We start from the raw sequence: 25,026 nt of genomic DNA on the forward strand, positions 1-25,026 counted from the left end.
ACCTCACCCCCTCGCCCTCTCCCTCCCCCGCTGCCGCCCTGTCCTGCCCGCCGGTCGTGTTCCCCGGGCGGGGGGGCGGCAGGCCCGCCTCGCCGGCTGCGCTGAGGCGCCTGAGGCGGGCACAGGCCTCCAGAGCCCCCCGCCGACCCAGCTGGCGGGAAGCACGTTTGTCATGTAGTGACATGAATTTCAGCTGGTGAAAAGATCTGTCCGACAGAGTGAGGGGGGGAAATAAGCGCCGTGGAAAGATAAATGAATCCAGAAACGTAGAATGGATGTTGTTCCATCGTTCAGGCATTGGAATAGCTTTCCGTGGTCTTCATGAAAGCTGTGAAGATTTTTGAGGGAAGTACTATGTTTGACAAACAAGGGTGAGTGAGTAGACAACCCTGGGATTTTTCAGTAAATTTTGAACCTTTAATACACTGCAAGCATTTTTAAAAACACCACCTTTTCTATACTGAAAACAACAGAACAAAAAGAGAGGTGGGGGCTGTGGATCTTAAATAATCAGTTTTCCCCGATTTAAGAAAGATTGGCTTTCTTAAACCTATATGTTTTGGAAAGTAAGCTGTTTTTTAGATGAGCTGGTTTTATCTTTGTATGTGGTAGAGTTCTGATCACATTTTAACACAGAAAGAAGAAAAATGAGTATGAAGGTAAAATAAATTTGTTGGCTAGAAATATACCCTGAAGCTGGATACTCAGGTGGATGGTGACAGGCAATGTCTTTAACCAGAAGGTCTAAGCATAGGTAATTAGCAACAAGAAATACTGACTCAGCATGCATGCCATCTCATTAGAATTTTGGATAATTTTCTACATTTAATTTTCTGGTGTTTTGTTGTGGAGATGTTTAGAAATAGAAGAAAATCTTGTGTCTTGTGTTGTGGTTTAGCCCCAGCCAGCAGCCAAGCACCACGCAGCCGCTCGCTCACTTCCCCCCCCCGGTGGGATGGGGGAGAGAATCGAAAGAGCAAAAGTAAGAAAACTCGTGGGTTGAGATAAGAACAGTTTAATAATTGGAACAAAATAATAGTAATAATAATAATGAATTATAATGAGAGGGGAAAAAAAAAACGAGAGAGAGAGAGAGGAACAAAACCCAAGGGAGGGAAAAAAAAGGGAAAAAATATATATAAAAAAAAATAATACAACCACTCACCACCCGCCGACCGACACCCAGCCAGTCCCCAAGCAGTGATCGCTACCCCCTGGCCAAGTCCCCCCAGTTTATATACTGGGCATGACATCATATGGTATGGAATAGCCCTTTGGTCAGTTTGGATCAACTATCCTGGCTGTGCCCCCTCCCATTTCTTGGGCACCTGGCAGAGCATGGGGAGCTGAAGGGGGGGGGAAAGTCCTTGACCAATGTAAACACCGCTTAGCGACAGCCAAAACATCAGCGTGTTATCAATATTATTCTTATACTAAAATCCAAAGCACAGCACTATACCGGCTACTAGGAAGAAAATTAACGCTATCCCAGCCGAAACCAGGACACTCACATAAACCCTTGTTCTCTTTTTCTCCCTCTGATAATGAGGTTTGTGTAGGTATCATCACTGACAGAACTGTTCTCTGCTCGCTGAAAATGTGTAATCTCATTAGCAATAATAGAATTCGAGTTTATGCATCAAAAAGAGAAAAGATCATTAGTAATTTAATCACTGCCTGTGATTAATCCCGCTGAAGCAGAAACACTGATAGCTTTTTCTTTTAACCAGAGGGTGTATGTTTTGTATTGCTCCAGAGATAATAGAGAGTATGTTCTGTTTTATGAGGATCAGAATTATAGTGTTTAGACATCTAAAAGTCCCTTTAGCTCATGCTTTTTGTGCCACTGATAATGCAGATTCCTTACTAGATACTTTTCCCAGTCTAGTGCTTAAGCCTTCCAGGAACTATTCTTGATTTTCTGTTTAAGCAGTTTTTGTTCTTGCTTCTTAGCTTTATTGCTGGTTTTAGCAATTTAGCAATAATTTTTGTTTGTCTTAAGTAGTTCTTTTCCTCCCTGCACTAAGAAATGTGCATCCCATTTATCTTTTCAAGAAATCAAGATTTTATTCTGCAAATCTTTCTGTCAATTTGAATCCTTTCTGCTGCTTTTTGGAAAAGATGCACTCTTGCTCTGATTAGTTTGTGTGATACAAGCCTCAGCCACCAAACGTGGCCACAGGCAGGAACAGCACTTATGTCCAGCTCTGTTTGTCCCAAGTCAGATTTGGTGAAAATGGGTGATAGGATTTTGTATTTCTTTAGCCATGTTATTTTCCTTGGTTTTTACTTGCAGGATTCTTCAATGCCAGCTTATCTCTGAAAAAAGGTTCATAGGAGTGGTTTACAAAGACACTTACAACTGCAAGTCATGTGCACAGCCAAACTAGTTTAATTGTACCTGTAGTCATGGTGAGTGACCGTGGGAATGATCTGCTTGCAGTTACAAATGACCTTCAAAAATGAGGTCTTTTACCTCACCTTGTATCACCTTCTAACAGTTACAAGTATAGGAGGCATTAGAACAACAGAGATAGGTGGTACATTTATAGGTGACAAGGGGTTTGTGTGGAAATAAAAAAAAAGCTCTGTAATATGTAATTAAAGACCATGTCATTATATACAGGATAAAATAGGTTGAATTAACATTGGATAAGAAATCATGTGTATCCCAACCTTAAGGATGATCACAGAATTATTCCCAACTCCCACTGGTATCCTATTCAGCCTCAGGTCCACCTCTTATCTCCTTTCTGCTGTCTAATGATACCTAAGCCTGTTTTCTGGATCAGCTCTAGTGAGAGGCCACTCACAGACCTGCTCGCTCCTGCTTTGCCTTCCGTTATCCCTGCTTGCTTCCTTCCATGCACTTCTGTGTATATCCTTTTTTTTTCTTCAGGGTCATGTACTTACAGAGGTCATTCTTCCATAAGTGAGGACCTGTCCAACAGATAACTAATGTATCAATTATACATGTATCCTCTGTTATTACTTAAAAAGCTGCATTCTCTGTCTGCAGTGTCAATCTCACTTTGTCTTTGGATTATTGGTCGTTATGAGACAGAATACACAGAGCAGATGTCCTATTGAAAACTGTCTGGAATCACCTACTTCACCTCTTACTGAGCGTCTTTGAGTTTAATGTTAGTTTTTAATCTACTTTCCCTCCCATGGCAGATCTCAAGGTCCTTACAGAATTACAAAATACCATTGGGTTTTGGCATTATATCTATTGCTAAGGACTCACTGACAAGCATCAAGGAGGAGAAGAAAATAATCTGGAAGCTCAGGTCAGTTACCCTAACATGCTGTGGTGCAGTGTTTCAGAACATCCCTGCTCTTCTACCAGTAGACAGAGATCAACCCATGCATCCGTGGGGTTTATGGTATTACGTACCCTCCTTTTTGTCATAGTTCATAGCATGTGGCGAAGGATCCATTACAGGGACTTCAGGTACAGAGGGACAGCCCTCATCAGGAGGACGGCATTGTATTACTGGAGGAAAGTGTTCTCCAAGAGTCACGAGGAGTTACTGATGGCTAGAAAAGAATTCAAGGAAGGATCTGGATATGATGACCTGATTTTATCAAAAAAAAAAAACCCAAAACCCAATGTTGGGTAGGATTAAAACATTTTTAGGAGTAGCTCTGTAAATCTAAGCTGGAGAAGAAGAGCTGAGTTTTACTCAGTGATTTTTTTCAGGACAAATAAATTGTGGTATCTAGATGCTCTCTTGCAACATCCTTTCTAAGTAACGAATGTGGGACTGTACTTTATACCAATATGTGTTTCTCTCTAAAAGCTCTTTCACTATTAGCTTATTGTAATATCTAAACTATTTCTTCTAACAATGTGTTAAATTCCTCTTACGTGAATACAATTTATTAGACCATTTCAAAGACTGTGATTCTTAAATTCTGTAAGGTTGGACATGGGAAAATCTGTTCACAGCTTTTTTCCAAAACTGTAAAATACAAAGACTATGGCTTTTTTGGTGTATTTGCACTTCTCTACAGGATGTGCATATATTTCAATACAACAAAGAACTTACAAGTTTTCGAGGAACAGATCCTCCTCTTCTGGTGAAGAGCATTTACCCCCAGGAGATAAGGGCTGTACAAGTTACACGGTACAGTGCAAAGTCAGATACTTACATTCTACTAGTGGCTTGTTATGTTTTACTTGGCTTGTCTAGTGGCTTGTCTCACTGTTTTCTATTTGTGGCATAGTGTTGTAAACCAAGGCTCACTACAGTAATATAAATCAAACAGTGTTTTTGATTGCCCCCAGTGTTTTCTGGGTCCCACAGTTACGGATGCACTGTGAGGTTGAAAACAACTGAAACCATGATCCAAGGGAAAACAGCGCTGAACATCAAAGTAAAGACAAACAAAACAAAAGTGAAGAAAGAAAGGAAGAAACTAAGCACACAGAAGGCAGCTGTCTTTTAGAATTAATTATAATGGACTGGAACTCATTTCTTACAAGCCACTTGAAAGCTGTTTGATAATTATAAAAATATTTATAGGCCAAGTTGACTTCCTTTGCTTATTCCTGGGATACTGTAGATGGTGTATTCTTTAAGCAGCTTTGTCTGCTTGCTAGAAACCTTATTATGTTTTGCATGTTTTCTAGTTTCTCTAGTAAAGGACCTAAACCTGATGAAGAGCCTGTTTCTGCAGGTACTACCAAGTAATTGAAACGGAGTATTCACAGTAATACACTGTTTCTGACTTAGTTTCTCAGTAGGGTGGAAGCATTGTAGATTATTGTTTTTCTACTTGCAGGCAGAGTTGCTAGGTGTTGCAGCAGGTGCTTTCATCAAATTCAGACTAGATGCTGTAAGTATCATTTTACAGTATGTGATATTCACTGTGGTATTCATTCTGGATGCACAAAATTGCCACTGCATGAAAGTATTAAGTATACTTGCACACATTAAATGTATTCAACTAAGCAAGTCAAGGTGGATAAAACTAGATTCCTAAATCCACAGTCTCTGCAGTCCTAAGCACTTGTCAATCTTATTGACTCGGAGATTTGTGGGTGGTCTGCTCCTACTAAGAGCACAGCTTTTTTAATCTCTGTCTTAGTTTTTCTGTTGATTTCAGTTGAACCTGGTTTTTCTGGCAGACTTCTAGTGGCCAGATTTATTCCACCTGTCTTCGGTTACCTAGCGGAGATACATCAGCAAGGACCATAGTTGTTCAAGGTCCCTGTGTAGCCCACAGCAAGAAACTGTTATCTCTGTATGGCAATTAATATCTTAGCTGTTGTAAAATTGCTCTGGGGAAGTACCTTTCTAGCTCTGGTAGCTACAGAGCGAGCCTATGGTGCATAGGCTTCTGACTTAGATACTACAGTGAGATTTGAAAAATGGTATGAAATTCTTAAATATTCTTTCACTTGAAATATCTTGGTACATGCATCTGCTTCGATTTAGGCATAAAATACTTGCCTCTTGATTTTTGATATTTAAATAACTTGAAATGTCATAGTCCTATGTAAATGTCTCATGCTTTTAAGGTATTGAATTAAGAGCTAAGAATTATGGCTACAACACCTGAAATTGCTGGAAGGAAGCTAATTTATTGCCAAAATTATTGCCCAGCTGTCTGGCATTTTTACTAAATTTCTGCTTTTCTTCCATAACTGTTTGGTTTCTGTTCCAAACCTCCTCCTCCTCCTTATTTAACTTTGCCTTATGAACAAAACGTCATTAGTATACCTCACATCAATTATACATGAGGCTAATGAAGCGTTAGACACTGTTCAAGTTGTAGTGTAGAGGCCAGGGTGAGAAGTTAATTTATTTTTTACAAGATGATCCCTTTCAGTAAGAGTTAGCATGAAGTAAGGAAAGGCAAGTATTTTGTGCTGGACTCATCATTGCCAATCACGATTCAGCATTTATTTCTAAAGTTCAGTGGTCATTGCTCCAGACACAGGTGGTGTTCATCTTTGAGAAAAAAAGCAAATACTAATCACTATTCTCATGTAGCTTGACAATATCTAAGAAAACTGTCTTTCCACAATGAAGTATCATATGCAGTCATTGCCATGAACCCTCCTCTACAGCAATATGTGGCAAGGCAGCTGAATCCCAAAGCCTTAACAGTCCATTAAAGCATAGTTTGAAATATGCAACTGTTGCAGTCATCAAGATTTCCATATACTTCATCTATACTTTTGAATTACTCTAAGGATTAACTAGATCTATTGTCTTTTATTGTTGGCATATGGTTTTGTTAATCAAGATTGTAATACAACTGCATGAGTACTTAATGTATTTTAGAATTAAGTTTATTTTGTTCTTGACTGTACTTTTTGAAGAGAAACAGACAATCTCAAAAAGGCAGTTCTTTGCAGCACTTTCTTTCTGTCTATATTTAGCACTTCCAGTATTAGGAAATGTGTGTCTTCTTGCACATAACAAAAAATGCCACAGAGGCCAGACATCAATACATGGGAGTGATCTCATGAATCGTTCAGGAAAAACAGCTGGTTCATATTATTCCACAAGGATAAATCACTCTCAGACCATAAGAAAATTGAGCGCTTTACAAAAGGAAGCTCTAATTTTCTTCTTAGTGGATGATAAAGCATTTTTCAGTAAATTCTAATTAGCTCATAGAGAGACTTGGAAGACCAATACCAAAATAATGAGTTATTCATAAATTGGATATGTTAAATGCATTGTGACAGCCAGCATTTAAAGTAAATGACTTATTTTATATACGGAACATGTTGTAACAGCCTCCTCCTTCAGCTAAGAAATCCATTAAACTCCTCAGTGTATGTAATTGGATCACTTGCTTACTGAGACATTCATATTTCTAATAAAGAGTAATTGGACAGTGCAATAGGATAGAAATGTAAAAAGAATTTTTCTTTTTATACCATCAGATTAATTTATTAAAATAATTTTACAGGCATGCAATTTCTTAAAGCATTATTTAACTTTAAAAGCTTCAAGCATACCTATAATTAAGTGATGAATAGTTCTTTCACAGCAGCAAACTATAAAAAGACCCCTCAGCTACAGGGGTCTGTAATGCAGATGCTGTAATGAGAACAGCAAACAATGAGTGAAGTACTGGAGAGACAGGCTGAAAGCCGCATCCAGTAAGGGCTTTTGGAATAAAAAAAATAGGATACTTCGAAACCAGTAGAACCAAGACTTAAGAAATAGTGTAGGAGTGAGAAGGAAAGAGGTTGAGAAGGGCAGTGGGAACAGTGCAAACAGGGAGCCCACAAGCTTACTTCCATGTTTTACATAAAGTCAAGCTGGTAATTTGGAACTGAATGATGACAGAACACTTTTGCTTTAAGTAATCGTCATACATCCTGAGGAGAACCACAGTCACAAAGGTCTGTGTTTATCTTTCCGTATATAATGTCTACCTTAACACGATACCTCATGTATTGTCATTGCTTTACAAGACCTTGTGTGTAAATGACAGAATTAAGATGAACAGATAAGGGATAATTATAAACAGATGTGTGTCACAGGGAGGTTTGCACCCACAGTGGTTTTCACAGACCTAAATACATTGATTTAAAACCGGTTTTAATTACACCGATAGGACTGTTTTGTGCTGATAGGGCATAAGTTAGGCCTCAGTTTCTGTGTTTTGATATAGCCAAGGGGCTTTTAGTGTGTATGATCTGCTTATGTATTATGCAATGTATAGGTGTGTCAACATACTTTATCAACTGATTAAGGTAGTGAGGCAAGTCAAAAAACCAAAACAAAATCATATAATGAGCCAGATTCTCTTCTCATTTACACTTACATAATTGAAATTGTTTGATGTAATTTAGGACTTACACTGCTGTCTGGAAAAAAAATGGCCAACAACTGATTTTGTGAGAAATAATATTTTTTTAACAAAAGAGCAATATTAAGTAGAAATTAAGTAAAAATGCTGAGCATTGATATCAGATTATGTCTCATAATTATAGAAACTAGCTTGTTAAATGTGCAATCTTAGGGAAAGTTAATTCTCTTCTATCTCCATTTCTGTAACACAAATAGAACTGTCTCTAGCTTTGGGGGTTTTTTTAGTCTTAAGTTAGTGTAATAAGGATTTGTGGCAGGTATAGGTAAAGATAGTGTAATTTTAAAGATCTAAATTATATCTTTACTTGCATTTCCAGTCTTTTATTTAGACTTCCAGTTTCTTAAGTCACAGCATGATCCATATGAATTGTCTCAGATTCCACACCATAACTTAGAAAGAACAGAATCTTTTACTCCGTTTCATGTAAGAGAAGCAGACTTCCTATCAGGACCAGATGTAACACTAGTGAGTTCACCTTTTCTCTGAGGAAGACATTTTCCAATGGATACAAATCCTAAATGGTAATTTTGCTAATAGTTGTTTATACTTTGCTCTATTCCACTGTGATGTGAAGTAGAGTTGTAATTTCAGCAACACAAGCTGACTAAACAAGCGCTACCTGACTGAAAAAGCAAATGTCAGCTGCTTTATAGCGGACTCTGCTGTTTATAAACACAAATGGCAGTATAAGCCAGTTCTGCTCTAAATCACATTTGCAATAATTTCCCTTTTCAGAATGCATTTCTTCAGAGCACAGCATAAGGCTTCTGCACAGTAGATTGCTGAATTAATGCACAAACTTTATACTGAAAGCTGAAAAAGTTATTACAAAGTGATACTTATTTTTAGCACTTATCACCAGGACTTTTAATCTTTAACCTGTTTCAAAAACATTTACTTAAATACCTTTTGCAGTCCACCTGTAAACTGTGATTATTCTATCTCTGTGTCCAAGGCCATTTGCTTTACTTCTGGCAGTTGACTGAACACCGAAGCACTGCTCAGGAAAGGATGTTCTAAGGGGATATTTTGTTGCAGTCAGTATTGCTTTTAGGGAAGATGAAGCCTAACCACAGGGCCTGTCTGGAGCATTAGCTCTAAGCCCTGAAGAGCCACGTAATTCATCTTGGGGTTTGCTTAACTAAAGTCTTTGCCTGTACTGCTAAATAAGAAAGGGGCTAGGAAGCATGCTTGAGGGCCATGGGTCAAGCAAGCTGGATCCCTTATTTTCCACGCTGCTTAAAATAACCTCATTTCTGGGCGCTGCTTTGGACAGCAGCAGTTGGGTCTTTCTGAGCAATACTCTGCTTTAGTTTAGCAGACAGTTCATTCCAGCAACAGGGTCCAAAAAGGATGGTAGATTGCACTGCACAAGGTTTGGCTCCTCTCAACTACACACTTGGCCCAACAGGCTTTATGTCCTTGAATGCTCCCAGATAACCTCACGTTGCAGCCTGTTCATGCAACACAGAATTCAGCATAATCCTAAAACAACAACTGCAGATTGGTCTGCAACAGAGAGGTATTTCAGAAACTGACAAAAAGTCTCCTCCTAAGGCAATAAATGTACGTGGTACCGAGAAAAGCCCCAGGCAGGGATCCATCCTTGGCCTTGGTCTGTGGATGCAGTCAGATAATCTGCTAGAACAAGGAAACACCTTGTGTGTGTTTCCTTGTTTCCTTCACAACCACTGTGAAGAGAAATGGATTGAGGGATACTAACGAGGTTGGTTAGATACTGTTTCATTTTTTATGTCTGATTAAAGTAACTGACTTAATTAAAATTTTAAAATTAAGCTGATGTTACTTTCAAATTAAAGATTTGCATAATGTAAGAGTTATTTCAGATATCTCAGCAAACTTCACTGAATGAAAATCTTAAAAGAGGAGTACTGGTCTAGTCCTGAAGTGCCAACCACTTGAACACAGGTCAGGAGCACTCCAAGAGTTTCTCCATGAAAGCATTTGGATTGGAAATTGCCCATGGGAAGTACTCATTTGAGCAGACTCTCCTGTTGACAAGTGTTATCTACAGCTTCTGTGGCATGTTAGGGGGCTGGAAGCAGGGCTGGAGACTTGAGGACTGAAACTGTAACTCTCTATCGAACGATTGTATTCATAAAATTTATGGTGTACTACGTTGCTGGTAAGAAGTTAAATTCCCTTAAAGAACAGGACAGTGGGGATGGAAGATACATTGTGGAACATGCATACTGCAAGCTTCAGCTATTGTACAACTGTGTAATTTCAGATTCTCCTTTGGCTGACTGATTTATACACATTTGATTATTGATGGGCCAAAATCCAACAGTAGTTTTCAGTCAAAGGTAAGCTCTGGTACCATGACTGGAAGGTTTCTGGAAATTCCAGGTAAGTCATGAGAGATGAAGTACAACTGCCTTATTGTTTCTTTTACTATAGTCTGAACTCTTGTATGGATTACTTCTGGATAGAGTTTCCAAAGCCATCATGCTCTCTGCAGTGGCCTTAGAGACCTGAGAAACACCTACAACTACATGTTTTGTCTTATAGAAATAAGAATCTATCTCTATGGGAAATCTGAAGAAGTCTCTATCACAGATGCAGGTAGTTTGGGGAAAGTATAGTGGAGGCAAAGCTGTTTTTCATATGGAAGTCTTAACATCTTTGGTGAGAATCTAACAGATCCTTACCTAGATAGGGAAAAAAAAATTCACATAAAAGCAGGAATCTTCTCTCCCTTTATTGAGGTTATATACTGTACAAAAATACTATAATCATTAATAAAAAATGGGAAGCATAATGCTATGGGTTCATATGAGGGACCAGTGAGAACTGAAAATATTAAAGTTTCTTGGTGGAATTTGATCTTTTTTTCAGATGGAAATATTTTAAGTAGATACTTCAATAATATATATATGCTTATATAATGGATGCGGAAAAACTACTTAACTGTCCCTTGTTAAGTGATGCTCCAAAATCACATGGACTTCACTCAGCTTAAGGAACTGCCCTTCTGGTACTTTAGGTGCTGACATCTCACACAGCATAAAGAAATTTTTCCAAATACTAAGAAATTAATCCTGCCCACCCGAAAAATCTATTCCATAATGCTGATCAAGGCATCACAGGCTGAAGAATGCGATATGTGTGATAGCTGTCCAACTTCCTATAAAACAAGTATAAAACTATGTTTTAGGAAATGGCTTCATTCCTGCTACGCCACTTGTTTAATTTCCAGAACACAAAACTGCCAACCCATAAGCTCAATTTTCTCTGCTTCTGTGAAAGCAAATATGGCATGTGGGGGTGCAAAACAGGGGCTTTGGGCAAACAGATGAAGATACTAAAAAATTCCTGCAAGTCAAATATGTGTTCTCTATGGCAAGATTTTCCTGTGCTTGCAGAACAGTACTCTGGGAACAGTGAGGTGACATAGCAAGAACTAGCATTACGGATGCTGGTTATAATCCAGAGGCACAGCCAAACTGCATATGCCCTGTGCCTGGAGACTTGAAAACTTTATTTTGCAGTAGTTAGAAAAGGATGCAGACTGTCTCTCTTCTTTTCTCCTCCCCACCCCTTCCTTCTCCTATTCTCACATTCTTGATGTGTTGAGCATATGAGTATGCCCAGCAGCATTTCGGTTCCATTTTAATCACAGAAAAAAACCCTTGTCTGTGAAGAAAAATAGTACTTGGTCAAGTTCTGCTAGTTAACAATCTTTGAGAAGCAGTCAACCACCACTGAGCACCTGCATGTAACACCGCTTCATCCCTGAAGCTGCAGGAAAGACTCAGTGCAACATGGCTGAGGAATTTTTAAGAGAGTGGAGAACTTCTTCACAACTCAGTCCAGGAAGAGAAGTTCCTCCAAAAGGGGGATCTTCCAGAGGTAGTTGCATTTTCTTATGATCCTTTCTGCTTTGCAACCAGCATAGGTGGTATACGGCAACTGAGGCAACCAAGCAAGCTCAAATCTGTTCTATGTCGTGTGTTGTTTGGCAAAATGGGTGTGGAGAGAGGGAGGAACAGCTATGGATGTTGCAGTGGGAACTCTCCAGGGCAGGCAAGGGTGTAGTCACTTTGCACCACATTTTTGGGGGACACACGTACAGTAGTGAGAGAAGAATGAGGGAGCAGGGAAAGCAGAACCTGTGTGCACCCTTAAAGATATTACTGACATTATTCACTATGCAGCTCTGAAAGCTAAAGTATAGGTGTACTTACAGTGTTCATGTGCAGGACAGATGATGAGAGCATGTGTTATGTGAACAACACGTTAGTCTTCTCATATAATCAGGATCAGGACTTTGAAACGTGGTGGGAAGAGAACCTAAACCCTCCCTTGCACACTTCCCAGCTTTCTTGCTGTGGTTTCACTCTTCAACCTACCTGCTGAAATGAACAATTTTATTTAATGCTAATATTTAAGTGTCATCATTAAGCACTAGTATGAGGTAATCTCTCCCCGAGAGCTGTTTCAGGCTAGCTACAGGTTCCACAAGACAACACTACTGCCTTACTTTACCTTTAAATTCACAGGGATGAAAGCAGCAGTAAAAATGTATAGTGTCGTTGCTTCCCAATCCCACAACCAAATTCCCCAGGCAGATTTTGGAATTGCCTGTTTACAAAGGTATCTTTATTGACCCTTTGTCGTTGAAGCATTACCACTTGTACAGGTATGGAGTAACAATATTCACAAAGAGTACAATTAGTAACAACGTATAATAGAGTGCATTATCCCCTGAAAATAGGAAGCCCAACATTTTAATGCACTCAAAAACATTTAATAGTAGTGAGTACATTTTATAAACTCAAGAGTTTCATAGTAACATAGAAGAGTGACCTAATTAATTCACAGTTACTGAGAAAATTATTTTTGGGTGGTTTTATCTGTAAGAACAACCAAAGTTTTCAGATCTGCGGTCATGAAGACTGACATTCTTGTTTTATTTAAATTGGATGTACCTCACCAGGTGGCCAGTTTAATCTGATTCCTATTCATGGGACGGAGTTCCTTGCTGATGGAGTTCAGTCGCGGTATATAATTCAAATTGGTTTACCTGCTAACACTTAAGTTTTTTACAGTTCATACTTCTGAGGACATTTCTCCAACAGACGTTTCACCAGAAGAAGCTAATTTCAAATAAATATGTTGCTGTTTAAAAACTACTCCCCAGCATACTAAATTGCAGGCTCATTTTTCTTAGAAATTATCTTCTAAATGTAAATGTTTAAAATTACTAAGATGCATTCCAAGAAAAAAATTAATGCTAAAGAGGCAACTTGACTTGTGTCACATATTTCTAGCTTACTAATATAATAAATATATCTGAGACTCTCAAATACTAATCCACCTTACCATCAGTAGTAGCATTTGTGACAAAACCATTGTTCAGAATTAAACAGCATTTCCATCCAGGTTTTATTTTTCTATTCTTATACAAGGAAAGTGTGTATCTACAGATGATACATTTTTGCAAACCATTCACTTTCTAATTTTGACTTTTAAAGATTAAGGCATTACTGGAACAAAAAGCAAGCACAGTCTCTGATGGTTACTATTTGGCTACATAAGGCTTTGCACGGATGACAGCGATCTCAGGAATGTTAGATTAGTGGAACTTGGATCTCGTAGTAACTGGACTGTGTCACATTGATTTTGACAGCGTAAGGCTTGTTAATAATTCAAACTGTCAGCTAACTGGTGTTTCACTGCTACAGGAGCATACAAATAATGTAAGCAGTATTCAATTACATTTACAATATTTACATGCATTTTTATTTGCATTTCATTCAGCTTGAACAATGAAAATGTATAGACACTCAAAATCTAGGCACTAAACACCGAGTTAACAGCGTTGCAGAGGAATAATTAAATTATTTCCTCTGAAGTTAGACTTTCCTGCAACAATCATATTAATATTAATGTTTTGCTGTTTGCTGTAAGTAAAAAACCTAAATTGCAGCCCAGCATGATGAAAACCTTCCTTTTCAACTCATGAAGGAAGGACAGGATCTGCCAAATGCTTTTATGCAATATTCATTTATATGATAGCTAGAGTTCTAGTATTAAAGAATCCAAAAATGACTAAAGAACTTCCTCTATAAGAAGCATGAGAAAAATTTCCAGAAATACTACCACATTTTTTAAAGTCTATGCTTAAAAATAATAAATTCTTTAAGTGCTTTTCATTTAGTCCTTTCCTACCTGCCATTCTGTAATTGCTTGGTGGGACTTTCCTCCCTTTCCTAAGTCTTATTTAAAATTCACATAGAGAGTGCGTGCTCTGTCAGTAAAGTTTTGTTTGCAGAGAACAAATCGCTATCCCTGGATGAGAGTTCTTCCCCACAGAAAGGCCAGGATGCGCTTTTGGTTCCAAGGATCAATAGAAATTTATGTCAGCTTCATGAAAACGTAATACAAAAGACTCATCTTGCCATGTTGACATTAACTTATAAAACAAAGATACAGCATAAAAATAAAAATCAGTGAAATGCTAATTAGAACAGAAATTCTTCACTTATACTGCTGTAAAAATGCATAAACTGTAAAGATAATATGATAATGTGAGAGTACGCCAAATTTTATTCATATTTTAAAATATAAAGATGATTTGGGAAGATTTATTAAATATACCAGTGAGACTGTTATTTGAGTTGATTCTCCTATTATCTGTATTCATTGACTATCCAATTACAGTAGGTCTCTCTATTTAAGAAGGAGCAATGTCTTCTGTAAAACTGTGTGCAATCAGAATGAGATTTTTGTGCTCAAAATACAACTCCAGTGTTGTAAAAACACTCCAACAGGTGTTTATTCCAGCTACAGAATGACTGTTTGCCTTACAGGTGTATCTGGTATGCTAAGCTTCACTGTATAGCCAGTCTATTTTATCAAGGAAGTTTGAGCTACAAAAGCTAAATATTTTTTGTTGTTTTATACTATTAAAGTAATGTTATAAAAATAAAGTACCAACATAATTTCATTTACAACAGGAAAAAAAGCAGCTGTATTATACGTGGCTCAAAGTCCATATCTATATAAAGAAATGTCCATTTAACTAAGCTAAAAAAAAAACCAACCCCAAGAACCCTCAGTTCACTAAACACGTGGTTCTCTGCTTTTCTTTTACGTTCACTGTAGCACTATCGTTGAAGTATAACCCCCCTTTTGAAATGCCCTTTAGCTAGCTATTTCACAACTCCTTGTTTTTAGATCATCCATTCTACATGGTCATGTTACCATACAGAATTATTATATACAAGATATTTAACAGCTATTTAACATATACACAAAAGCGATGAATCTCAGGCTTTAAGAATATAATGCATCCAGTATGCCCAACCGAAGCCCTTGCAGGTCACAAGGAACATCAAAGCACTGGTTGGGGTTTTATACTGCATGGTGAACACAAGTGGACAAAAAATGTTTACTTGGTAACAGGTCATTGAAAAAAAACCCAAAACATCCACCGAATACTAATACGTATAAGCCTTCATGGTTGCTCCTGATACCAGTTTTGATTGTGAAATACCAATCTGAAATGTTAAGACACTTGCTGCATAAAACCAAGTTTCTTCTAAAAACATGCTGGATCCTTCCAAGTCACACCCAGGGTCTCCATCCAGGAAAGAGTCGGCTCAGATTTTTAGGGTCCATGGCCTGCTGTATGAGGAGGTTCACCTGTCCTCCCACACTGAGCACTGTTCCCTCCTCAACACCTTTCAGCTTCTCCTGAAGTCTCATCAGAACACGCTCAGCCACTTTGTTAAAACTCTGGTCATCACTGCTGGCAGAATAAAAAAAGAAAAACAGGTGCACTAGATATGGATCCTGAACAACACAAGCAACATTCAGTAAGAAAACTGTAAAGCAAGGCAATGGTGCAGTAGGCAGACAGTAAGAAAAAAATCTTGCACCTGGCTTTTCTTTTACATTCTTGTGGATCAGTATTGAGTGTAGAGCTCACATCCGCCTCATCCTCCGGTCTCTGCTGCAAATACAAAGCTTTCAGGGGGTTCATGGTCCAGTCGAAAAGAGGATCATAGAGCAGCACCTACACAGTAAATAAACCTCTATTTAATTCCTCTATTTAACTTAAACTGTTAATCACAGCTAGTCCAGTGCCCTAGCAGGAAGAGAAACACTCAGCTGGTAAAGCTCACGCTAACCACAATATTAGGCCCCTTTTTATTTTTTTACATCCAATAGAATTGGGCTAAATTGCTTAGCAGACAATCCAACAATAAAACTGCATCTGATCATTTGCAGGTATTTGCACTGTTCACACTTGACTCAGTTTTGCCACTCGGTACCACCTCAGCAACGAAGAGGTCATTTTTTAGTACACTTCTAGGCATGTCACTATTTTTTAATTGCATAGTATAAGCTGCTTTTAAAAGTCAGTTTAATTCTCACCTTTGTGACTTAGGCAAAGAGGATTTAATTCAATCGGCACTACTCATGCTAGGAATGTTGCACTATGTCTAGAAGAGTTTAGATACTGAAGAGGGAAAACTGCATATGCCTGAAATGAATAGTTCCCATACAAAATGCAAACCGGTCTTGATTTTATTGAAGATTACATGAATTAACAAATCTGACCAACACTACGAAATTAAAATTGAACAAAAAACCCCTACATGAATATTTGGTATAGTAATGCATACAAAGACAAAGACAAGAAACTGAAGATGGTGACTATCGTAAAGAATGAAAAAATGCTTACCTCTACAATAGTCAGCAAAGCTTCTTGAGAATTTCTCATAACAGTCATTGTTTTCTCACAGCATCTAGAAAATATTTTACTGTATTTTTACGTTCTTTTCAGTAAAATGGAATGGTATTTTCATCATTTAAATAATGGATATTTGTACCCTTCTTAAAAGGTTAATTTCTAACAAATGAGTAACTTCTCTGATGTTTCCATTTTGGAAAAAAACAAAAAGGAGAAATTTAGAAATGTAAGACCAGAAGGAGACTGGGTAGTTCACTGATTATATTCCCTATGGGAAAGAGATTACCCGTTTCACTGTCTTTAATGTTTCTATACATAGAATTAACCAGTGAGTTAACACTGATCGTTGAGGTATGCCGCGATGGCAGAATTGCTTGGCTGGATGAAAACGTGTGTGCCAGAGGTGCTTGGCAACATGTTGGAGAAACTTGGTGGGGTTCCTTAACATGAAATCAGCAGATCCAATAGCCAGAGACATTAAGCTATTTCTGAAACCTCTCCAATGAGTTTAGATGAAGAAATGGCTACATACATTCACTCCCAAGTAAACTAAGCTTGTGGAAGGAATACGAAACTTTCCTTATAGGACAGGTACTCCAGTGAAAGAGGCATCAGGCGTCCTCTCTGCTTCAGGATGAGAAGGCACACAACAAAGTTAACTGACTCTGTTCACACTCAGTCCTGAGATGACCTGTTTATGCACTCACACCTATACTGCTAATTACAAGTCAGTCTGGCTGAGGCAGAAACAGTACCTGCACCAGTGCCTATACTGTATTTACTTCAGCTGGAGCCAAACAATTCACGTGTTTCTGTACCACGGAACAAAAGTTTCAGAAGTAACACAAAACTGTGACTTTGACAGCATCATGTTTAGAACAGAAGTGGCAGTGACTGTTTCTTCACAGGACAAAGGTATATTAGGAACTACTTACTAATGGGAATTGCTACCTTACAAAGACAACACTTACACTATGTACTTTTTTAAAGACATGAAATTTGGGGGTTGCAAGCACTATGTTCATGAACATCACGAAAGTCTTGAATGAGAGAAATGTCCTGCTTTTTAGGGCTCTCTTGGGTCACTCACAGGAGATAGGATGGAGGTTGACAGAAACTCAGCCCTTTTGGGATGTTTCTGTTTTGCAGCTCAAATCTATTGTAAGATTTATATTTTGCACTTGCAAAGCAGTATCAAATATATGATCCAAAAGAGGAAGAAGACTGCAAATTACTTACATAAAACTGAACAGAAATAAGAGACAGAACAAAATGGTTCAAAGAAACTTAATAGCTCCGAATATATAGTATAGCTCTAAAAGAAATAAATAGTTCTGAAGGAAAAAAATCCAGCAGTCCAAATCAAGGGATGAAATTTAGCTGTGGAGCCTTTGGAAGCACTGAGCTATCCCTGAATTCCACAAGAGGGTGACAATAACCCATTAGTTAGTGAAGAATATCACAGAATCACAGAATCATACAGGTTGGAAAAGACCTTTAAGATCATCGAGTCCAACCATAAGAAATGGTATTTCTTATGATATGAAAAGCTGAGCAACAATAATGAACTTGTCATTGGTTATATAAATAAGAGCATACGAGTTAGAGGACAGCATTTAGGTTTAGATATTATCCACAGAAATCTGAGTCTCCTCTCAAGCATCAGGACTATTTAACATGTTACAATCATAATGCCCAAAGTACTCTGCTGCCTCCTCACGCCTATGCAATATAGGAGCACGTACCTTCTGAAGACTCCTTCCACGCCAGTAATACCCATTCCGTCCACAATATCCCTGGTTAATCTAAATGGAACAGTCTCTGGTGTGGGAAGGATTTTACCTTGCTCAAAAGCAACCCCTAAATGAAAGGATAATAAATGCTTTAAAAAATGTTAAAGTAAAGAAAAATTAAGGTTCTCTTGCCTGTCCCACTTACCCAGATCTATATGCACTAGTTCTGCCGTTTGTTCATCTATCAAGATATTCTGAACATGTCTGTCTCCAAGTCCAAGAATGTAGCCAACTAGAAGAAAAAGGTAAGTGCTGAAACCATATTTACATGCCATAAAAAACAGGGAAAATTTAACAGAGAACATTACTAGAATCAGTGTAACACTTGCAAACAAATTAAAAGTGAGAATATTTCTTCCCTGATGTATACATATTACCTCAGTAAAGAGCAAATGCCATTCCACAAATCCAAAAATAAAAGGTTAATTGAATGCAACTGCAAAAATGTTGTTCTCATACAGATGTGTATTGTTTTATCTACTCCACAGACTTCCTGTCCATTTCTCTCTGTAGATAGGTTAACCAATTTCACAGCTTTCAAACAAACAAACAAAAAAGATAAAAAGCAAAAGCCCAGTAAAATTTGGTTTGTTATTATTACTATTTTTAAGAAAACCTTTTAACTCACAGTATCATATAATCCAGAAAATGGGACTGCACATAATTCAGTCCATAATTCAGTTGGGGCAGCTCAACTGTACCTAACTAGTTCCTGAGTGATTCTTGTCTAAGTCGGTTTTAAAAATCTCCAGTGATACAAATTATAAGATTTTTCATGTAAGCCTATTTCAGTGCTTTACTGTCCTTAAATGTAGAAACGCTCCAAACTAAATCTCTTTTGCTGCAATTTACGCCTGTTACTGTTTTTCTATTAGCTGATGGACATGGATAGCGGTAGTATTTCCTACAAAAATCTTTCATCTGAATTCTGCTAAACTGTAGATTTACTTCGTTTTTTTCAGCAAAAAAGGGGGTGTATAAACAACATGTTAACATGTAAAATAGGATCTACTGTAAGGTATACAATCTACTATCAACTGTAGAGATACATTTCCAGTGACTCAATACAGAACCGAGTCATCCAAAGGAAATCCACAATCCAAGTACATATATTTCCTTATTAAGACAGAAAAACCAAAGGAAAAATGCCAAAGCTTAAAAAACCATTTCAACCATGGCTGATGATGCCAGTACAAAGAAAGTAAAAGATTAAGCTTTTCAACTCAGTTAAAACATTTGAGGCTACAGATGAAATGAATAAATGTTAAATCAAAACAACAGAATTAGTCAGGTAGAAACTTTAAAAAAACTACCAGAACCTAAAAGTACAAACCACTATATGAAACAAAGAAACACAGACTTTCATTCTGTCTGTCTACTGCAGAAAGGGGCAAGGGGGTAGGAATGAATCAGAAATCTTAATTACAAAAATAATGCTGGTGTTCTTGCTGGCATTTTTTGCCCCCTACTCCCCCTTTTCTGACATGTGACAAAAGCAGAATAGCCATTACCTCTGAAACGGTATAAACTCTCTGTTTACATAATCTAAAAAGTCAGTGTTAACAATCCAGTATAATACCTATAGAAGATGTAGCCACACTGCGAGTGTATGCCAATCGTTTTTCAAACCACACAGCTGGATCCAGAAATTTTTCCATGCAGAAATAACGAAACACAGGCTGAAAGTTCTGGCAGACTTTCATGAAGATGTTGTATTTCTCTTCAGAATGTTTCTTTTGTGCATCCTTTAAACAAATAAGAAATGTTTTCCCCATTGCTGACTACTTTGAAAGCAAATTACCTCTTCCTTTGAAAGAAATATATTCCTCCTTTCTGCCCCTCTCCCCTCCATCAAATGCTGTTCTCCTTTCTCTCTCTGAGCTATGAATTAATGTCTTTTCTACAGCAATCATTAATGCACCTATCTATTTGTTTTACTAAACAATTATATTTTCATACACAACTCATGGGCTACATGTAAAAAACACACTCCTCTGTATCTATTTTATATGCATGTACAGGTAGATGCATCTTGTTGGGAGATACTTCCCCTTGCTCTCTGTTCTGGTACCTTTGCGTCTCTGATGGCTCATGTCACTGTGAGAAAGTCATTCTCACTCATTCGCATGCAAAAGCTGCACAAAGCCAAAATTAAATATACCTTCATCCTGTTAGTACTATACAGATTTAAAAGGAAATAATTTCTTGCACAATCATGGTGATATAGAGTAAAATTTGCAATTTTCTAAACGTATGGTGAGGTGGTTTGTGGAACTAAATTAAACCAGCTGAATCCCTCTAGCAGCTAGCTACCGTCAGAAGAAAGAACCTTCCCGTACTTGTATCTACTGACCCAGATATTTTTCTGCCAGTTTACATAAGGTTAGTCTTCTTTTGGTTTAGCTCCCTGAACTGACTCGCTGTGGGGAGTGGAGGGTACATGGCTGTCACGGTGGAGAAGAAGCCAGACCCCTTCACACTGTCTAACAGCAATTAAGACATCACATTAATTTTAGCTGCATTCTAAAACCATATTTTTATTTTCAAGGACTACTATTTAGAATTTTGGTTTATGCATGAAAATAAAATGATTTTTCAATGCAATGAGAAACATGACAAATATAAATTAAATCTGTAAGATAACTTTACACTGACTCTGTTGGGTCACTGTAATGATCATTTTGGAATTCCAATTTATATTCTGGAATTCAAATTTTTTTGGAATTCCAATTTATATTAGATTTATATTCTAGAAAAGAGTTCACAGACTTCTTGGAGATTCAGCTGTATTCAAATCTTTCCTGCATCAGTCATTAATTTAGCAACTTTTGATTTTGTAAAAACTCTTCCCAGGCTGCACTCAGATTAGTCTGAAGAACTATTAATTCCATGCCACTGGTCATATTCATTATTATATACTAAAAGCATAGTATATAGTTCTCCGCAAATACATAAAAAACCCCAACCCTCTGTGTAAAAGAATATAAGCCAGATGTTTTTCTTTAATTATTTTGACTCACCATCATTATTTTCTGACACTGACAATTGGAATAATCTTTTGGCCTGTATCTCTTGTGAGCTCCCTCTTCGGCATTCACGAGAAACTCCCCAATGGGAGTTGTTCCTGAGCACCACTCAAGAACACCACTTCTCTGAGAAAGGGGAACCACCTGTAAAAACAAAACCACTGCTGCATGGGGGAGGGTTATACGCACACAACTATGAATATGCATGCTGCAGAGCATGGGTGCATATTGGTGTTTGTTTACAAAGAAAAAAAGCCCAAACCATACAGCTGACCACAATATATGTTCTAAAACACATGTATACATATATAAAATACACTCAAGGTTTTTCTATCAAAAACTTCCAAATTTCTTCCTAACCCAGAGAACCTTCCATTAGGCACTTCAGTACAACTTAATGATAATACTCGATTTGCATGTCTGCATCAGTGTTCTGGACGACCTGTGATTGCCAACAGCTTGCTATGCTTGAATGAGATAATACGAGCATTGTGAGAATTGCACATAAAAAGTAAAATCTGGAACAAACACGTCGTAGCTGTGTGCATGTATTAGTCCTGTCTTAGTCTGCTTCCCATCCTAGGGAACAGTTTCTCACGTCATAACTGGCTGTAATAGTTATCTCAATTGCTGAAGCAGACAGAACTGGCCAGAATGAGCAATCCCGGGTCCTCAGAGAAATAGCTACTGCCTGTTTCCTTCAATTTTCTTTTCTTATGAAACTCTCTTTATCTCATAATGAGATAAATTTCTCTTTTTCCCTGCTCTCATTCATTTTTAGACACATAAAAACCTGAGCCTTCATTGAAAATTATTCAAAAGATGTGACACTAACTCTACCTGTAAATTCTTAAAACTATGCTAGCAATTCAGATAACCTCCTTTAGAGATTCTGGAGTGCACACTTCTCATTTGTCAAAACCAAGTACTTTTACTTAGAGAGTACTTATTCAGAGGTCACCTTTATAGCTATTATTATAAACCCGAGCACATAAAAAGGGAGGAGGAGGGGAAAGTTCCTGTTCAAATCTGCATTCGCAATAAGAATTTATTCCTATATTCCCAAGTCCAACAAAAACAGTTCTGCAATTCAAATTCTGCATGAACAGACCCTAGGTGGGACTTCTGGATTCAACTGTAAGGAATACTGCAAGACTAAAAATAAGTATTAATTAATTAAGGAATATCGCAAGACTAAAATTAATGAGAATTCATAAACAAACTCGTATGCTCAAGTTTAATGACTAGCAACTTACAATTCAAGGACAGTGCATGACTTCATTTCTTTCCGATTTATAAGTTCATATAAAGAAAGCTTTGAACAGTATTTAAATATATATTTGGCATAATAATTTTTTTAAGGATTTGGAAAAAATTAAATTGTAATAATTGTTGTAATTGTAATAATTAAATCATATTAATTGTTTATTCCATACCTTAAGGAGCAGTGACTATTTTAATAACACATAAATGAACATAGTTTTATATTGTCTTTGGGTTAAAAAGAGGAGAGTGGGGAAATATGCTTTATCGGTAGCATTTATTCCTCTGCTACAGCAGCTGTTCAGGGTTACCTTGTATCTTCGGATAGTTAATTTTCTCTTTCGTGTTTCACTGTTTTGCTGGAGCAATGTATTGCACATCTGGAAAACCTGCTGCATAACAGCATCTTGTCTCAGGTCATCACGCCCCTTTAGCATAAACAGAAAAAGCACACTTTTCAGCATCCGACTTCTTGTTCAGCAAAAAATTATTTTAAAAAATTCCACAAGTTATTTCCACAATAATCACCTGTAATAAAATGTAATTAACAATTGTTTTTTCTCTGTATTTGGTTTTCTAATAGTGCTCAGCTGCTTAAGCAGAACCATCACTAACTTAAATCATCACCTTTTTCTTCTTTTTTTGACAAATGTTTTTTGATTGTTTCAATCAACCTACATGCCTTACGGTACCCTTTTAAAAAATGGATGTTTCATTCACCATATTTAGCAATTCAGCACACAGCTAAAGCAGTACCATTAGATACTGCAGTTCTGATTATTGGACGCAGATCTAGTGATTTACGCTTCTCTTGAAAACTTTCAAAACTACCCCATACTTAACGGCAAAACAGAATTCTCCCAGCAGCTGCTGAATATTTACATTCAAAGACAGAGAGAATGAAATCAATTGAGTTTAAAGAGAAATAAAATTTTTTTTAGAGATTTGTGTTTCTATATGCATGTTTTTGATTGTCTGAATTATAATTCTTTCTATATGGGGAAGAAAGAAAAAAGGAGGTATTTAACACAAAATGTTGATGGCTTTTATTTGCTGTACACTCCAGGTCACTAATTGAGACACGACCACGCAAGTCGCAGGTCTGGTAGTTGTCAGGTAAGCTACTGTATATTACATGCATTGTTGAAAAATAATGACAAAAATATTTAATATCATTACTTATTATTATATTATTATTTATATTATATTATTATTATATTACTTCTTATTACTTTGTCATTTCCTTTATTAAAGCATTCCTGAACTGAGAAAACTGACACTGAACTGTGAAAAGTCTGCTCATGGTACAAATGTGATACATAAGAAAACTGACGTGAGAACTTAAAAAAAATTCCAACATGCCAAGTCTCTGAGATGTCATTACAACTGACAGAACCTACCTTAACCAGCTGCCTCCTTTCTTTACCATCTGATCCTACACAATCTATTATTTTAGGCAGATTCAGGCCTCCTGCCAACCGAAATTCTGGCTTAAAAGACCTTATTGTCACCAAATTTTCATATCGTCCTGTGGGATCCACCTGAAATTATAAATTAGATTAAAATTAATATAAATATTACCTCTATTTCACTCAGAGAAAGTGGTAATGAGTTGTTTGCAAACCTCATTAGCAGACTATACGCTAAAATTAGTATAAGCATTCCATCATCTACAAGGATAATACCCACAACGGCTACAAAAATATGCTGAGCAAAGGAGTGAGTTTGATTCCTCCTTGTTCACCTCATCAGTAGAGGGGACCTGTTGTTGCAGACTTCCACTAAACAAGCTCTGACACAATTTCGGCCTGTCCCAACTATCATTCTCTCAAGGACATGTTCATGTACAGTTGGGGAGCATTAGGCTTACATTAGGCTGCAAATGGACCCAATCTACAATCCTAAAACTGTTGCAATCTACAGGATCTGTATTTTCAGCCATCCTCCAAATCCTCATGCCACAAAGCAGCCCTACTCAGTTAGCTGTAAGGAAATATCGCTCCAACTGTTTACATCACAGACCTCCAACTATTTCAGATAGTTTGTACTGGAGAAGAAGAAAGGCAAAAAGAAGGACAATCGAGTCATACAAAGGAGAAACACCTGGGGCCAACAGGAGCCCTACAAACAAATGCTATTTAGCATGGGTGGCAATTTCTGGCCTCTGACGGCATATGGCATAATGTCCCTTCGCTTGTTTTATTTAGCTTTATAGACATAGCCTGAAGGACTTCAACATAGGGAAGTTCGGCTTCATAACATGTACATTTTAGGTGGCTAGCCCAGAAAACAACTCTACACTCCCGAAACTGGTAAGTTTCCTAGGTAGGGCGTGTGGCATGTAAGAATGAGTGCCTATGCACCCATCCAATCA

At 37.5% G+C, this 25,026-nt stretch overlaps 1 protein-coding gene and 1 long non-coding RNA gene across 2 annotated transcripts in view; one reads left to right on the plus strand and one right to left on the minus strand.

The window, feature by feature from the left end:
• The first annotated feature begins 51 nt into the window (after positions 1-51).
• LOC142404332 (uncharacterized) lies at positions 52-24,058 on the plus strand. The gene is made up of 4 exons (XR_012773820.1): positions 52-371; positions 2,297-2,412; positions 23,719-23,768; positions 23,907-24,058. It is a non-coding gene; the product is annotated as an uncharacterized LOC142404332 (long non-coding RNA).
• ATM (ATM serine/threonine kinase) overlaps positions 14,396-25,026 on the minus strand; it is a 79,326-nt gene continuing 68,695 nt past the window's right edge. The window contains exons 54-62 of the mRNA XM_075490990.1: positions 24,053-24,193; positions 22,964-23,080; positions 21,384-21,533; positions 19,943-20,108; positions 18,509-18,595; positions 18,316-18,430; positions 16,562-16,625; positions 15,753-15,889; positions 14,396-15,622 (exon numbers count right to left, since the gene is read on the minus strand). Of these exons, the coding sequence (XP_075347105.1) occupies positions 15,439-15,622; positions 15,753-15,889; positions 16,562-16,625; positions 18,316-18,430; positions 18,509-18,595; positions 19,943-20,108; positions 21,384-21,533; positions 22,964-23,080; positions 24,053-24,193 (1,161 nt within the window). The 3' untranslated portion in view covers positions 14,396-15,438. The remainder of the gene's footprint in view (positions 15,623-15,752; positions 15,890-16,561; positions 16,626-18,315; positions 18,431-18,508; positions 18,596-19,942; positions 20,109-21,383; positions 21,534-22,963; positions 23,081-24,052; positions 24,194-25,026) is intronic.

Source organism: Mycteria americana, chromosome 1 (genome assembly GCF_035582795.1).
Source record: "Mycteria americana isolate JAX WOST 10 ecotype Jacksonville Zoo and Gardens chromosome 1, USCA_MyAme_1.0, whole genome shotgun sequence".
Taxonomy (NCBI): domain Eukaryota; kingdom Metazoa; phylum Chordata; class Aves; order Ciconiiformes; family Ciconiidae; genus Mycteria; species Mycteria americana.